The 18226-nt window shown below is 41.3% G+C and overlaps 1 protein-coding gene across 1 annotated transcript in view; it reads left to right on the top strand.

Annotated features, from left to right (window-relative positions):
- The window catches only part of LOC124861270 (pseudouridine 5'-phosphatase), a 72239-nt gene extending 54453 nt beyond the window's left edge, over positions 1-17786 (top strand). The window contains exon 4 of the mRNA XM_047354844.1: positions 16858-17786. Coding sequence (XP_047210800.1) covers positions 16858-17034 — 177 coding nt within the window. The 3' untranslated portion in view covers positions 17035-17786. The remainder of the gene's footprint in view (positions 1-16857) is intronic.
- Positions 17787-18226: the final 440 nt, after the last annotated feature.

Genomic DNA, 18226 nt, shown 5'->3' with positions numbered 1-18226 from the left:
AAATAATAAATTGTTTTCAAAAATGTAGCATGCCTGTGTTTGCTGTCCACTTTACTTGGATAACACTCCAGTGCAAATCACTTGCCTCCAGTGCCACCTTTATTAGAAAGGTCAATTGGGGTTTAATATATTTGTACTTTGCCACAAGTCATGTCAGGAACAAAATAAATATTAGGGAAAGTTGTTTCTGTCAATAATTCAACTTTTTGTTCTTCATCTAAAATGTTTAGTGGCTGAAAATGAATACAGCCTATTGCAGTGAAAACACCATCTTTACTGTGAAAATTAGTGGTGATAGCATCATGCTGTGGGGATGCTTCTCTTCTTCATGGCAGATGGATGGAGGTAAACACAGGGCAATTGTCAAAGACAACCTTAACGAAAAAAGACAATGGACTGATTTAGATCAAAGCACATTCATGTGTTAGAATGGCCTATTCAAAGTACAGACCTAAATCCAATTCCCAATCCCAGTCAAGATTTGAGATTTGCTTTTCTATTCTGTATATTTACAGGGGTTGGAAAATGAAACTGAAACACCTGTCATTTTAGTGTGGGAGGTTTCATGGCTAAATTGGTCCAGCCTGGTAGCCAGTCTTCATTGATTGCACATTGCACCAGTAAGAGCAGAGTGTGAAGGTTCAATTAGCAGGGTAAGAGCACAGTTTTGCTCAAAATATTGAAATGCACACAACATTATGGGTGACATACCAGAGTTCAAAAGAGGACAAATTGTTGGTGCACGTCTTGCTGGCGCATCTGTGACCAAGACAGCAAGTCTTTGTGATGTATCAAGAGCCACGGTATCCAGGGTAATGTCAGCATACCACCAAGAAGGACGAACCACATCCAACAGGATTAACTGTGGACGCAAGAGGAAGCTGTCTGAAAGGGATGTTCGGGTGCTAACCCGGATTGTATCCAAAAAACATAAAACCACGGCTGCCCAAATCACGGCAGAATTAAATGTGCACCTCAACTCTCCTGTTTCCACCAGAAATGTCCGTCGGGAGCTCCACAGGGTCAATATACACGGCCGGGCTGCTATAGCCAAACCTTTGGTCAGTCATGCCAATGCCAAACGTCGGTTTCAATGGTGCAAGGAGCGCAAATCTTGGGGTGTGGACAATGTGAAACATGTACAGGTCCTTCTCAAAAAAGTTGCATATTGTGATAAAGTTCATTATTTTCTATAATGTAATGATGAAAATTTAACATTCATATATTTTAGATTCATTGCACACTAACTGAAATATTTTAGGTCTTTTATTGTCTTAATACGGATGATTTTGGCATACAGCTCATGAAAACCCAAAATTCCTATCTCACAAAATTAGCATATTTCATCCGACCAATAAAAGAAAAGTGTTTTTAATACAAAAAACGTCAACCTTCAAATAATCATGTACAGTTATGCACTCAATACTTGGTCGGGAATCCTTTTGCAGAAATGACTGCTTCAATGCGGCGTGGCATGGAGGCAATCAGCCTGTGGCACTGCTGAGGTCTTATGGAGGCCCAGGATGCTTCGATAGCGGCCTTTAGCTCATCCAGAGTGTTGGATCTTGAGTCTCTCAACGTTCTCTTCACAATATCGCACAGATTCTCTATGGGGTTCAGGTCAGGAGAGTTGGCAGGCTAATTGAGCACAGTGATACCATGGTCTGTAAACCATTTACCAGTGGTTTTGGCACTGTGAGCAGGTGCCAGGTCGTGCTGAAAAATGAAATCTTCATCTCCATAAAGCTTTTCAGCAGATGGAAGCATGAAGTGCTCCAAAATCTCCTGATAGCTAGCTGCATTGACCCTGCCCTTGATAAAACACAGTGGACCAACACCAGCAGCTGACACGGCACCCCAGACCATCACTGACTGTGGGTACTTGATACTGGACTTCTGGCATTTTGGCATTTCCTTCTCTCCAGTCTTCCTCCAGACTCTGGCACCTTGATTTCCGAATGACATGCAGAATTTGCTTTCATCTGAAAAAAGTACTTTGGATCACTGAGCAACAGTCCAGTGCTGCTTCTCTGTAGCCCAGGTCTGGGGAATGCGGCACCTGTAGCCCATTTCCTGCACACGCCTGTGCACGGTGGCTCTGGGTGTTTCTACTCCAGACTCAGTCCACTGCTTCCGCAGGTCCCCCAAGGTCTGGAATCGGCCCTTCTCCACAATCTTCCTCAGGGTCCGGTCACCTCTTCTCGTTGTGCAGCGTTTTCTGCCACACATTTTCCTTCCCACAGACTTCCCACTGAGGTGCCTTGATACAGCACTCTGGGAACAACCTATTTGTTCAGAAATTTCTTTCTGTGTCTTACCCTCTTGCTTGAGGGTGTCAATAGTGGCCTTCTGGACAGCAGTCAGGTCGGTAGTCTTACCCATGATTGGGGTTTGGAGTGATGAACCAGGCTGAGAGTTTTAAAGGCCTCAGGAATCTTTTGCAGGTGTTTAGAGTTAACTCGTTGATTCAGATGATTAGGTTCATAGCTCGTTTAGAGACCCTTTTAATGATATGCTAATTTTGTGAGATAGGAATTTTGGGTTTTCATGGGCTGTATGCCAAAATCATCCGTATTAAGACAATAAAAGACCTGAAATATTTCAGTTAGTGTGCAATGAATCTAAAATATATGAATGTTAAATTTTCATCATGACATTATGGAAAATAATGAACTTTATCACAATATGCTAATTTTTTGAGAAGGACCTGTATTGTTCTCTGATGAGTCCACCTTTACTGTTTTCCCCACATCTGGGAGAGTTACGGTGTGGAGAAGCCCCAAAGAAGCGTACCACCCAGACTGGTGCATGCCCAGAGTGAAGCATGGGGGTGGATCAGTGATGGTTTGGGCTGCCATATCATGGCATTCCCTTGGCCCAATACTTGTGCTAGAGTGGCGCGTCACTGCCAAGGACTACCGAACCATTCTTGAGGACCATGTGCATCCAATGGTTCAAACATTGTATCCTGAAGGCGGTGCCGTGTATCAGGATGACAAGGCACCAATACACACAGCAAGACTGGTGAAAGATTGGTTTGATGAACATGAAAGTGAAGTTGAACATCTCCCATGGCCTGCACAGTCACCAGATCTAAATATTATTGAGCCACTTTGGGGTGTTTTGGAGGAGCAAGTCAGGAAACGTTTTCCTCCCTCCACCAGTATCACGTAGTGACCTGGCCACTATCCTGCAAGAAGAATGGCTTAAAATCCCTCTGACCACTGTGCAGGACTTGTATATGTCATTCCCAAGACGAATTGACGCTGTATTGGCCGCAAAAGGAGGCCCTACACCATAGTAATAAATTATTGTGGTCTAAAACTAGGTGTTTCAGTTTCATTGTCCAACCCCTGTATGTTATGAGCTTAAATTGAATGGGAAGGTGATGAATATTTTTTCTAGTTATAGATTATAATGTAGTAATACAGTCTGCATTATTGATGGAAATCCAGGTACCTAGGTCACTACTGCCATCTAGGTTGATTGAAGTTAAAGAAAAAAAGCACCTCTTCCTTTTGTCTTTCACATTTTGTGGTGAGACCACAAATCTTTCTAAATCTGTGCTCAGAAGCCTGAATAAGATTAATGAAGAATGAAAGTGAGTTGGTTTGTGCTCAAACTGATGAAGAGAGTTAACAGGAACCAGTTTGTTTTCTGTCATTAATTATACAAAGCATTACACACGGGGAAGTCTTTATGATCCAGATATTCAAATCAGGTCCAATTAGGAAATTAGCTTTTGTGTTTCAGCACTGAATTCACCTATTATTATTTTAAGAGAACTCCCAAGTATTTATTCTCCAACAGGCTACAGATATTCAATGAATTGCTTTGTTTTAAATTGTCAGATTGTTAAATGCATTGTAGTGAATAAGATCATTTTCACAATGCCCACAATACTCACCGTTCATTCTTACAGTATAAGATTAGACTTTCCAGACTTCATGATTAAAATTTTTAGCGAGCGAAATAAGATCAACTTAGTTGTTGAGCTAACATTAACTATAGTTTAGTTGCTTTAATAGTTTGGAGACATCATTGCTAGTGTCAGCTTAAATATCTAATAAAAGTTAGATGTTTTACAGACTCAAAGTCATTTTTTGATCACCTTGGATTCTCTGCAAACATATTGAATGATTTATTTAAGGTGTGGATCTGGGGATTATAAGAAGTAACTAAAGGCTGGCTAGCTACATCCGGTGGCAGCACTCACATCACTGTCTCCATTCTTGCAGTTAAGGATCAATCCTGAGATACTTGTTTCTGATTGCATTTAAAATGTTACTAAAATGCCTAAACACTATTGTGCAGAGTTATGCTGCATGGTAGCCTACGCTTCTTTTGGGTGATATTTTTCTTTATTCAACTTTGCACTGACCTCTTTGACAGTGCTAGATGACAGCATGTCTCCACCACCGTGGATTTCTTTCCTGCCATAATAGAATGCAAAAGAAAGTAGTGAAACATCACAGTAGATTCCTTCATGTTGCAGCAACAGAAAGAGGAAATATTGGCAAATGGCCCGAAGCGTGCAGCGGGATGGATTGTGCACCAGACACTGTTCCATCTTTGTCGACCATGAATAGATCCATTGTAAAACACTGTTTGTTGTAAGATATCAAGTATTTTCAAGTTGAACCATTTAAGTCCAAGTAAAGTCACAATTTATTGTTGTAAAAGTTCAAGTCAAGTCTAAAGTCAATAAATTTGTGAGTCCAGACCCTCTAATCCACAGGTTGGTTATGTTCAATGTTTTGATTTTCCAGTTTTTGGTTTAACTATTTTTATCTTTACAACACTTCAGAAACACCTTGAGCACTAGATAATCTCTGCTAATTCCAAGGACAATGCAGGAAGTCATGTAAAAACAGAAAGGATGTCGTTGCTTAGGTTGTTGCTTAGAACACAATTAACATGATGATGATGCTGAAGAACGTAAGTGCAACAAACTTGTCTTGATGCTTTATCCTATCTTTTGTGGATGTTCAGCACACAAAGACTGAGTGGAATTTATGGCATATATTTGGTGGTGTGTACAGTACAAGTGATATGGACTTGAAATTTTTATCAGGTTAATTTGTGGTATTTACTGTGAAAGAGATGATGATAAAAGATTTTAAAAATTCTGTTACTACCACCATTGTCAATTGCAAAGCAAATAATTTGCAAAATAATTGCATCAAATGATATTTTAAAATGTATTGATGTAAATGACCCTCAAATACAACCAGTATTAGGAAAAAGAGTTTTGGGTATTTGCAGACTTTATCAATTAGAATTTATTGTTGTCATAAAAAATTAGAATTCTGAACACGATTTTTCCGCCATAGTGGTGATTGCCCATCCCTAGCGTACAGTGAAATTCAAAACGTTACATCTTGCTCTCATCTGATCCGACCATAGTCTCCCAATATCCCACTGACTAGTGCAGATGCTTTAGCAGCAAACCTTGAATGTGTTCGGCAATTAGCATTTTCTTCTGCAGTAAACATACAGAGTTCTAAAGGTTGCAGAGTTATCAGAAGAATAATCAGAAGAGTTCTGAGTCTTCTGATTGTTATTCATTTTCAGATTTATTCCCTAGGAAACACAGTTCACCTCTGAATTTAAATGACAGAAAAAATTCATAATTATCTTTTCACAACATAACGATTTTTAAATTATTCTTCATTTTACAAGTCTGTATGAAAGTACTGTCATACAACTTTCATTTTAAGCCCATTTCCTCTGGCATGGCCTAATGAAAGGAGAAGTGATTTATGAATTGCTTACACTCAGAGATACTAAAGCAAGAGAAGGTTCTCACACAGAGTGGAATGAGACTGAGAATTCCCTTCTGGCCATAAGAGCTTAAGATGTGCAGATTATGATGTTGCAACAATTCAGCAACTATGATTCATGGCCTGTCTTACTCCATACTTTTATTGGCTTTTATCTTCCTTAAACCATCAGGGGTCTAAAAGGTTTCTCATAATAAAGAATCAGTACTGTAATCAGCAATGAAGAAGACCTTATGGTTTTCAGGAGTATGTCTGTGGACTCTAGACATTAATTTATGACCATGTGTGGGGAATTTACTGATTGATAAGTTTCTGCAATGTCACAAGATTTATTTCCACCCAGTGTTGAATTAATTTTTCACCAAGTTCTTGCATTGATGATGGTAGAGTCTGACCGCTGCGCAAAGCCTTCTCCAGCACATCCCAAAGATTCTCAATGGTGTTAAGGTCTGGACTCTGTGGTGGCCAATCCATGTGTGAGAATGATGTCTCACAGTGTACAGGTCCTTCTCAAAATATTAGCATATTGTGATAAAGTTCATTATTTTCCATAATGTCATGATGAAAATTTAACATTCATATATTTTGGATTCATTGCACACTAACTGAAATATTTCAGGTCTTTTATTGTCTTAATACGGATGATTTTGGCATACAGCTCATGAAAACCCAAAATTCCTATCTCACAAAATTAGCATATTTCATCCGACCAATAAAAGAAAAGTGTTTTTAATACAAAAAACGTCAACCTTCAAATAATCATGTACAGTTATGCACTCAATACTTGGTCGGGAATCCTTTTGCAGAAATGACTGCTTCAATGCGGCGTGGCATGGAGGCAATCAGCCTGTGGCACTGCTGAGGTCTTATGGAGGCCCAGGATGCTTCGATAGCGGCCTTTAGCTCATCCAGAGTGTTGGGTCTTGAGTCTCTCAACGTTCTCTTCACAATATCCCACAGATTCTCTATGGGGTTCAGGTCAGGAGAGTTGGCAGGCCAATTGAGCACAGTGATACCATTGTCAGTAAACCATTTACCAGTGGTTTTGGCACTGTGAGCAGGTGCCAGGTCATGCTGAAAAAGGAAATCTTCATCTGCATAAAGCTTTTCAGCAGATGGAAGCATGAAGTACTCCAAAATCTCCTGATAGCTAGCTGCATTGACCCTGCCCTTGATAAAACACAGTGGACCAACACCAGCAGCTGACACGGCACCCCAGACCATCACTGACTGTGGGTACTTGACACTGGACTTCTGGCACTTTGGCATTTCCTTCTCCCCAGTCTTCCTCCAGACTCTGGCACCTTGATTTCCGAATGACATGCAGAATTTGCTTTCATCCGAAAAAAGTACTTTGGACCACTGAGCAACAGTCCAGTGCTGCTTCTCTGTAGCCCAGGTCAGGCGCTTCTGCCGCTGTTTCTGGTTCAAAAGTGGCTTGACCAGGGGAATGCGGCACCTGTAGCCCATTTTCTGCACACGCCTATGCACGGTGGCTCTGGATGTTTGTACTCCAGACTCAGTCCTCTGCTTCCGCAGGTCCCCCAAGGTCTGGAATCGGCCCTTCTCCACAATCTTCCTCAGGGTCCGGTCACCTCTTCTCGTTGTACAGCGTTTTCTGCCACACTTTTTCCTTCCCACAGACTTCCCACTGAGGTGCCTTGATACAGCACTCTGGGAACAGCCTATTCGTTCAGAAATTTCTTTCTGTGTCTTACCCTCTTGCTTGAGGGTGTCAATAGTGGCCTTCTGGACAGCAGTCAGGTCGGCAGTCTTACCCATGATTGGGGTTTTGAGTGATGAACCAGGCTGGGAGTTTTAAAGGCCTCAGGAATCTTTTGCAGGTGTTTAGAGTTAACTCGTTGATTCAGATGATTAGGTTCATCGCTCGTTTAGAGACCCTTTTAATGATATGCTAATTTTGTGAGATAGGAATTTTGGGTTTTCATGAGCTGTATGCCACAATCATCCGTATTAAGACAATAAAAGACCTGAAATATTTCAGTTAGTGTGCAATGAATCTAAAATATATGAATGTTAAATTTTCATCATTACATTATGGAAAATAATGAACTTTATCATAATATGCTAATATTTTGAGAAGGACCTGTATATTGCTGAAGAGCAACATACACTGCTTGGCCAAAAAAAAGGTCGCCACCTGGATTTAACTAAGCAAATAAGTACGAGACTCCCATTGGATAATTACTGCACGGCGATTATGTTTCAGCTGGCAAAAAGTTATATATCCCCAACTGCTGCAATGAGTTGCTTCTTATTTCTTAAACAACCCTGTAGAAAGACACAGGGCGACTGTAGGAAGAGTAGTCGTCTTGCAATCAGAAGGTTGTGGGTTCGATTCCAGCTTCCTCCTGCCATATGTTGATGTGCCCCTGGGCAAGGCACTTAACCTCAAGTTGCCTGCGTATCGGTGTATGAATGTGTGAGCGTTAGTGAGTGGGTGAATGTGGCTCTAGTGTAAAGCGCTTTGAGCGGTCTGTATGACTGGAAAAGCGCTATATAAGTTCAGTCCATTTACCATTTACACATCCAGTGGTTGTGGAAAAGATGTCAGTCTGTTTCAAATGGGTCAAATCATTGGCATGCATCAAGCAGAGGAAACATCTAAGGAGATTGCAGGAACTACCAAAATTGGGTTAAAAACTGTCCATTGCATTATTAAAAACTGTAAGGATAGTGGGAACCCATCTTCTTTGAGGAAGAAATGTGGCTGAAAAAAAATCCTGAATGATCGTGATGAGCGATCACTTAAACGTTTGGGTCAAATCAAATGGATGAAAAACAACAGTAGAACTCCGGGCTCTGTTTAATAGTGAAAGTAAGAGCATTTCCACACTCACAATGCGAGGGGAACTCAAGGGATTGGGACTGAACAGTTGTGTAGCCTTAAGAAAACCACTACTCAGTGAGGCTAACCGGAAAAAAAGGTTTAAATTTGCTAGGGAGCCTAAAGATTGGACTCTGGAGCAATGGAAGGTCATATGGTCTGATGAGTCCAGATTTACCCTGTTCCAGAGTGATGGGCGCATCAGGGTGAGAAGAGAGGCAGGTGAAGTGATGCACCCATCATGCCTAGTGAATACTGTACAAGCCTGTGGGGGCAGTGCTATGATCTGGGGTTGCTGCAGGTGGTCAGGTCTGGGTTCAGCAACAGTATGTGTTCAAAGAATGAGGTCAGCCTACTACCTGAATACACTGAATGACCAGGTTATTCTATCAATGGATTTTTTCTTCCCTGATGGTACGGGCTTATTCCAAGATGACAATGCCAGGATTCATCGGGCTAGAATTGTGAAAGAGTGGTTCAGGGAGCATGAGACACATGCTCATTCTCACACATGGATTGGCCACCACAGAGTCCAGTGTGTGTGACCTTTTTTTTTTTTTTTTGTTGGTGACTTTTTTTTTTTGGCTAGGCAGTGTAAAACTTTAATTATTCTATAAAACATTTGTTTTTAAATAAAATGTTCACATGCAGCTTCAATCAGCTGGTTTGTTTCTAGGATACACTGCACGGAAAGCATTAAGATACGGTACTATCCGAAGCGGAGATATGTCCTGTCACGCCCGGCTCAAAGGTTATGACAAAAATGGGAGACAGACGAGCAGATTTATGAGAAAAATAGTTTATTAAGAGAAAAAAACTGTGTGAGGATCACAACATCCAGTCTGAGAAATAAGTGCACCAGCATTGTGCTCCAACCAGGTCTAATCTGAAGCCAAACCAAGCAGTGCATAACTTGCTGGAAGGCAGCCTTTTAATGCTAGCCCGGTGTATTCAATTAGGCGGCCAAACCATCCAACTGCTTCCTGAAAGAAAATAAGACAGAGACACCTAGAGGCCATCACACCTTCTCCCCCTTAAAAATGGAGTTCTCACTAAAACTCCAAAAGCACACACTGCGATTCATCTGAACAACTTGAGTGTCAAGTACGATAATTTATACTAAACAGCATTGTTGCCTTACCCCGATCACTCTCCAAATCTACAGCTCAACAACTCGAACCCCTAAAAAATAACCTTTAACGTACTGCATAGGTGAAAAAGAACAAGAGTTAAGCAATACATAGTACATTACAAAGCTAGAAACATGGTGCTCTGGATAAAGCATCAGCCACAATATTATTTGAGCCTTTAATGTGGTGGATATCCAGAAAATTGGACTGCAAAAACTACATCCATCGCATCAGTCTGCGATTTGGGCACTGCAATGAATGCAAGAATGTTAGTGGATTATGATCTGTAAAGACCACCAGGAGAATACTGCCAGATTCCAAATATACCTCAAAATGCTGTAAAGCCCAGATGAGTGCAAGTGTTTCTTTTTCAATAACAGAGTAATTCAACTGAAAGTGATACCATTTTTGGATTAAAAACTCACAAGTCGGTCAACCCCACCACCATCACTCTGAAAAAACACGGCACCTGCACCTACATCAGTAGCATCCACATGCAGGGCAAAAGGATGATCCATGCGCGGGGCTGAAAGAACAGGAGGAGAACAGAAAACAGATTTGACATCATCAAAAGCTTTTTTGACAGGAAGGTGACCAGATGTATTTCACCCTCTCCTTCACCAAATCTGTCAAAGGAGCAACCACAGTAGAAAAACTTTTACAAAAACTGCGGTAGTACCCCACAAGACCAAGGAACCGCTGGAGTTCTTTTTTCATTGCCGGTATAGGATACTGCACAACTGCAGTCACTTTGGCTTCCACCGGCCGCACGTTCCCTTGCCCCACCTCCTTACCCAGGTAGGTAACAGTGGCCTTAGCAAACTCATACTTGGCCAAATTTATGGTCAAGTGTGTTTCAGTCAGTCGGTCAAAAACACTTGACCCCCCCCCCCCCCCCCACATAAAACTATTGACATAGTCAATTAAATTACTTGGAGACGCAATTCCCCCACTCCATCATGCAACAAATTTGAGCAGTCCATGCACCGTGTGTCCAAAAACAAGCTCATTTGGACTGAATCCAGTGCTCTCCTGCACCACCTCACGAGCAGCCAACAGAAGCCACGGCAAGCCATCCTCCCAGTCCTGGTTTAGCTCCACACAATAGCTATGCATCAAGGATTTTAGGGTCTGGTGAAATCTCCCCAGAAAACCTTGACTCTGAGCATGGTATGCAGAAGTCTGATTATGTTTTACATGTAACTCTTTCAAAACCTCAGCAAACAAGTTAGAAGAAAAATTTTAACCTTGATCAGATTGAATTACTTTTGGAATACCAAAGATAGAAATAAACTGGGTCAGAGCCTTCACCATAGACCTAGCAGTAATAGTACGAAGTGGATACGCAACTGGATATCTTGCAGTCTGACACATTATTGTCAGCAAATAGTTACTCCCAGCCTTAAAACGGGGCAAAGGACCAACACAATCAATAATGAGGTGTTCAAATGGTTGCATTATTGCAGGGATTGGATACAAAGGAACCGGCTTAATACTCTGGTTTGGCTTGCCTGCCATCTGGAATGTATGGCAGGTTCTGATATACTCTGACACATCCCTTTTTAACCGGGGCCAGAAAAAGTAACGCAAAATGTAGTTATAACTCTTGTGGACCCCCAGATGCCCTGACTGATCATGGGAAGCCCGTAGCACTTCACTGCGAAATTTAGCGGGAACAACCATCTGCCAGAGTGGATCACCAATAACATTTTCTCCATGTGCCAACCATTTCCGCACCAACATTACATCCTTCAGCATATACCCACTTGTGAGAATCTGGTCAAACAAATGACGAAGAGACGGATCCGCTCTCTGCTCCACTATCAGGTCTCTTCGGGAATCAGACAAAAGAGAATCAGAGATATCTACAGAGAAAAACTCAGTTTCTCCTGCTCCCCCACCTTCAAGGTCAGGATCAGACTTCGACTCAGCACGGCACATAGCTTGTGTCACCGCACAGGCTGTAACCCCAGGAAAGCACTGAGCGCTCTCATCCGGCTTCCCTGTAACAGGTGAAAATGTTACTATGGGTGAAGGTGGTGGACAATCAGCCCACACCCGGCTTCCAGCAAGATCATTGGCAAGAATACTATCCACCCCCTCAAGAGGAAGTGCAGGGCACACCCCCATGATAATCTCTTCCTGAACCAACCCACAGTTCAATATCAGTTTATGCAGTGGAACTGGTAGCACCATTAGCCCCATTACCCGCATCAAGACATGGTGTCCAGTGATATTTAAGACAAACGAAACTTCCTGCAGGAAAGTTTTAACTCTTTAGCACCTTAATTGATGCACTCTGTGCTTTTTAATCTTTTTCTTATGTTTTTTATTTTTCTCATCTCCATCCATCAACTGTTTTACTTTAAACTATTTAAACTGTTTTTTTGTTTTGTTTACTATTTAACTTATTTACACTCAAACTTCCACGCTGTGAAAAACCAAACTTATCTTCCAAATTAAAGCACATTTAACACAATCATCCCCACCTTTTCCTTTCATTATTTTATAAATCACAGAGTCTGGAGAAGGAGACACCCCTGACGCCTGTAAGGTTCCGGAAACTTTTTTTTTTTTTTTTTTTTTTTTACCCGTTCAGCGGCACGTCTGCCGTCTGGCTTTTCTCCTTTATGAGGTGTAGAAAATTGCAAAAAAACCACCCGCAAAACCCTTTGTTTTGCTTTATCTTATTGTTACCAATAAGAACCTCCATGTATACCTTTACAGGGTGACCTGGCCCTCAGCTGATGTCTTCCCTCTCGCAACTCTGGAACCTAATTAGTTCGTTAGGAGATGATGGTTAATGTGTAATAAAAAATAATATACATTATATCATACAAAGCAACTTCTCACCCAGATATATTTGTAAACAGATAGTTCGGATCCAATCGGCTAGAAGCCGCAGGCAGCCAGTTGAAGTGGCTCGGGCATCTGGTTAGGATGCCTTCTGGATGCCTCCCTGGTGAGGTGTTCCAGGCACTTCCCGCTTGTAGGAGGCCCAGAGGAAGACCCAGGACATGCTGGAGGGACCATGTTTCTCGGCTGGCCTGGGAACGCCTTGGGATTCCCCCGGACAAGCTGACCGGAGTGGCTGGGAAGAGGCTGCTGCCCCCACGACCCGACCCCAGAGAAGCGGAAGACAGTGGATGGATGGATGGTGCAATGAGTTGCTTCTTATTTCTTAAACAACCATGTTGAAAGACATATCCCATGGTGATGGAAAAGACGTCAGTCTGTTTTAGACGGGTCAAATCATTGGCATGCATCAAGCAGAGAAAACATCTAAGGGGATTGCAGAAACTACCAAAATTGGGTTAAGATCTGTCCAACGCATTATTAAAAACTGGAAGGATAGTGGGGACCCATGGTCTTCGAGGAAGAAATGTGGCTGGAAGAAAATACTGAATAATTGTGATCGGCGATCCCTTAAACGTTTGGTGAAATCGAATGGAAGAAAAACAACAGTAGAACTCCTGGCTCTGTTTAATAGTGAAAGTAAGAGCATTTCCACATGCATAATGCGAAGGGAATTCAAGGGATTGGGACTGAACAGTTGTGTAGCCTTAAGAAAACCACTAATCAGTGAGGCTAACTGGAAACAAAGGCTTCAGTTTGCTAGGGAGCAGAAAGATTGGACTCTGGAGCAATGGAAGAAGGTCATATGGTCCGATGAGTCCAGACTTACCTTGATCCAGAGTGATGGGCGCATCAGGGTGAGAAGAGAGGCAGTTGAAGTGATGCACCCATCATGCCTAGTGAATACTGTACAAGCCTGTGGGGGCAGTGCTATGATCTGGGGTTGCTGCAGTTGGTCAGGTATGAGTTCAGCAAAACTATGTGTTCAAAGAATGAGGTCAGCTGACTACCTGAATATACTGAATGACCAGGTTATTCTATCAATGGATTTTTTCTTCCCTGATGGCACGGGCTTATTCCAAGATGACAATGCCAGGATTCATCGGGCTTGAATTGTGAAAGAGTGGTTCAGGGAGCATGAGACATCATTCTGCAGTAATTATCCAATGGGAGTCTCGTACTTAGTTGCTTAGTTCCAGGTGGCAACATTTTTTTTGGCCAGGCAGTGCATATTGCTCTTCAGCAATATACACTGAGAGACATCATTCTCACACATGGATTGGCCACTACAGAGTCCAGACCTTAATGCCATGACTGAATGTGTAACCGACTATATAAACTTCTGTGTGGATAACATCATCCCCACCAGAACCGTGAGATGCTTCCCCAATAAAAAACCTTGGATCACCAATGACCTGAAGGACCTGCTTAACAAGAAAAAAAGAGCCTTCAGAGAGGGAGACAGAGAATTATTGAGGATTATACAGAAACAACTTCAACATCAGTCCTCAATGACTATAGACCTGTTGCCCTGACATCTCACATCATGAAGGTCCTAGAGAGACTCCTGTTGGCCCACCTGAATAAGCAAACAGTAAACCATCAGGACCCCCTTCAGTTTGCTTATCGCTGTGGAGTTGGAGTAGAAGATGCCATCATACACCTGCTTCAACAAACCCACTGTCATCTGGACAAAGCCAGTAGCACTGTGAGGATCATGTTCTTTGATTTCTCCAGTGCATTTAATACAATCCAACCTGATTTGCTTTGTCAGAAACTCCAGAAGACTCAGGTGGAGGCCTCAACAATCTCCTGGATCAAAGACTACCTGACAAACAGACCACAGTTTGTGAGACTGAAGGGTTGTGAGTCTAATCAGGTAGTCAGCAGCACAGGAGCACCACATGGGACGGTACTCTCACCATTCCTTTTCACTCTGTACCACTCAGACCTCCAGTACAAGACAGACTCTTGTCATCTGCAGAAATACTCGGATGATTCTGCAGTCGTGGGGTGGATCAGAGATGGACAAGAAGCTGAGTACAGGAAGGTGGTGGACCGCTTTGTGGCATGGTGTGGAAACAATCATCTCATTTTGAACGTGACTAAAACAAAGGAGATGATTGTAGATTTTAAGAGAAACAGGAATAAGTCAAAAACAATTTCTATCATGGGAGAAGAAGTGGAGGTGGTGGAGGAGTATAAATACCTCGGTGTTCACCTGGACAACAGACTAGAGTGGAGATGCAACTGTGAAGCCATCTACAAGAAGGGACAGAGCAGACTGTACTTCTTGAGGAAGCTTAGGTCCTTTGGTGTTTGCAGCAAGATGCTGCATATCTTCTATAAGTCTGTTGTGGAGAGTCTGATCTCTTCTGCCATCATCTGCTGGGGAAGCAGCATCAGAGCCAGGGACTTAAAAAACCTCAACAAGCTGATAAAAAAGGCTGGCTCTGTTCTGGGGACTCCTCTGGAACCTCTGGAACCTGTGGAAAGAACCTGTGGAAAGACGGATTCTTCATAAAATGAAGAACATTATGGAGAACCCTGAGCATCCTCTTCATGAGACGGTCCTACAACAACAGAGTGTCTTCAGTCAGAGGCTTATTCAGATCTGCTGTAAGACGAAGCGCTACAGGAGATCCTTCCTGCCTACAGCCATCAGCATCTACAACGGCTCTTTGAGGAAACCTTCATAATATGAGCTACAAAAACATTTAATTTCCCTTTGGGATTAATAAAGTATTTTTGAATTGAATTGAATTGAATTAACCCCATTGAGAATCTTTGGGATGTGCTGGAGAAAGATTTGCGCAGCGGCCAGACTTTACCATCATCAATGCAACATCTTTGTGATGACAACACAATTGTCATCACTGCTCCAATTGCAGAGCTATCTATCGTTGCACCTAGCAAACAAAAGGAAGTCTTAAAAAAGTACAACAGTCAGGTTAAGCTCTCTGTATTTGTAGCTCAGTGTGCATTTGCTATTAAAGAGGATCCAGAGACAGAACTACTGGTTGAAAACTATAAGGCTTCTGGAAACCTGTTTCCTTTCAAATTAAAGTAATGGCGCATGATATTGTAGACTATAGCAGGTGTTCAGTGTCAACTGAGAGATTTATGTTTATAATTATTTAGCCGGATACTCACTTTTCTTTGGTTTATTAACATTTTTGTTTTATTTTAAGTGCATAACTTGAGACTTGCAATTGCTTGTATTATTTGAAGGATTTCATGTTATTTGTGACACAAACAGTTTTTGCACAATTTGTAGGACTTAATTGACCTGCTGTAGGTTGACTGTTTTATGAGCCATGTTTGTAATGCATTGCATGCAGAATTTCAGATGCTTGTGTTGTCTATGTTGTACAGTTGACTACATAATGTTTTATCTAGTCACATACTTGTTATATGTCAAATCACTGTAATTGGCTGAGATTTATGTTTTGTTTACCTTGTGAAATCTTTAATGCATAATTATATATTTCTGTATCCCATGTCTCCTTTCCCTGATTTTGTTGTGATTTCTACTGGTGAAAAGAAACTTCTGGCTCATCATGATTTTGTCTACATTAACAAATACTTATTACATCATAAATAGATTAATTGGTTTCTCTAAATTGCTCTTTGGTGTGAATGAGTGTGTGCATGGTTGTTTGTCCTGTATGTGTCTGTGTTGCCCTGCGATGGATTGGTGACCTGTCCAGGGTGTACCCTGCCTCTTGCCCATAGACTGCTGGAGATAGACACCGGCTCCCCCATGACCCGCTATGGAATAAGCGCTATAGAAGATGAATGAATGAATGAAAAAGTTGATTTAAAGTGAAGGTGTTGGAAACAGGACAGACTAATCTAATTCATCGTTGTCAGTTTATCATTTCCAATACATCTAAATCGGAATACCACTATGTATAGTTTTTCATAATATATAAACCATGTTTGTCACTTTAAAAGTCTCTCAAATTTGTGTCCAGTTTCTTAACTTGCCTTATTTCAGTTAGAGAATGAAAATATTTATTTTCTGTAATCTAAAGACAATGTAGTGAGTCTACAGGGTGCATTCCTTAAAATGTCAATAAATGGATGTTTTACCCAGCTGAGGTAAACATTAGATCTCAGAGGAATTTCAAGTTAAACCAACTGAGATGGAGATAGTACTCTATCATTATTTCATTTGCAGGATGGAAAGACTTAATGAGCTTTGTCATTTGTTTTTCTTTCTCCTGCCATTACTCAGTGCCTGGTATTTGAAGATGCCCCCAACGGTGTAAAGGCTGCACTAGCTGCTGGGATGCAGGTGGTGATGATTCCTGACGACAACCTGGCCCCGAGCCTTACCCAGGGGGCCACACTGCGCCTGAGGAGCATGGAGAAGTTTGACCCGCAGCTCTTTGGCCTGCCTGGGTACAGCTGAACAAGCCAAGGCAGCACTGTTCCAGCCTTTGTGTTTCAGTTCATTCTCATTCTTGAAAAAACAATTATGATAATTTGTTGATGGAAAGTCCTAGCGATAGTTTTCTCTGCCAGCCTAAATCTTTGGGCGATAAAGGATTATATGTTTTATTTTGCCATTAAAATACAGGTTATCCTAGAATGGAAACAGAAGCTAAGGGAGGTGTATGGAATGGAGGCCGTAACGGCTCAACTACAACTAAGATCTGATTAGTTCAAGCAGAAATGGTTACCTATGTTAGGTTGGTTAAACCACAACCTATAACAAGATATTTCTTTAAATGAAGGATTCTACAATGTCCTAAATGCCCATTTAACTATGCATTGTCAAGCATATCTTTCATTCTTGTTTGTTGCACTGTACTTTGATATCAGGAATTGTTATGTACTGTTCCATGCAAATTCAAATAAAAATACAGTAAAAGAATTTCTAAAAATACAGGTAATACTAAAATGTTCTGGCGTTTTTGAGAGCTCTGAAGTTGATGACCTTTAGCCAGTTTATTAATGTGTGGCCCAATGACAGGGAGGTCACCAGAGTGATGATTTGACTCTTCAGAGCAGTAAATCTAACTTGTTTCACTGGAAGGCAGCTGTTCTTTAACAGCTTATGTAAACCAGTACTACTTGTTTAAGGTTGATTTCAACAAGTTGCGATTGTTTTTACTCTACACCACAGTTTCATTCTTTATTAAACCTCTAATTTTAACAATATTTGTCTACTACTTTTATTCTTATTTACTGTTTAGGGCTAACAAGAACCGAGTTTCTGTGGAAGTAATGTTGATTTGTTTATCAAATAAACATTTAGATTATGCAACTGAAACATGATATTTATTTTTACATAAACTGTAAAAAATCCTACATATGGCATGATTTGAGGCTGTTTGGGTCTTTGTTTTTGGTTTTTCTCGGATTTTGATTATGTTCTCCAAGATGTGTTTTTGAATCTCACTTCTGATCATTATGTTTTCCAGGTGGTGCTTTAGGTCTTTCCTTAGGCTTAGTTTCTTATGATTCTTTATGTTTTGTTATATCTGTAAGATGTTCCTAAAGTTTAATTGTGTCCCGAGCCCCGTTTCAGGAAGCAGGTTTAACAAGCTCAAAGTAGAAAGTACATATCCTGAGTAGAGCTACTCCACACTAACATACTC

The sequence above is a fragment of the Girardinichthys multiradiatus genome, chromosome 24 (genome assembly GCF_021462225.1).
Source record: "Girardinichthys multiradiatus isolate DD_20200921_A chromosome 24, DD_fGirMul_XY1, whole genome shotgun sequence".
In the NCBI taxonomy this organism is placed as follows: Eukaryota; Metazoa; Chordata; class Actinopteri; order Cyprinodontiformes; family Goodeidae; genus Girardinichthys; species Girardinichthys multiradiatus.
The sequence above is the reverse complement of the archived record's forward strand: the minus strand, read 5'-3'. Positions and strand labels throughout refer to the sequence as shown.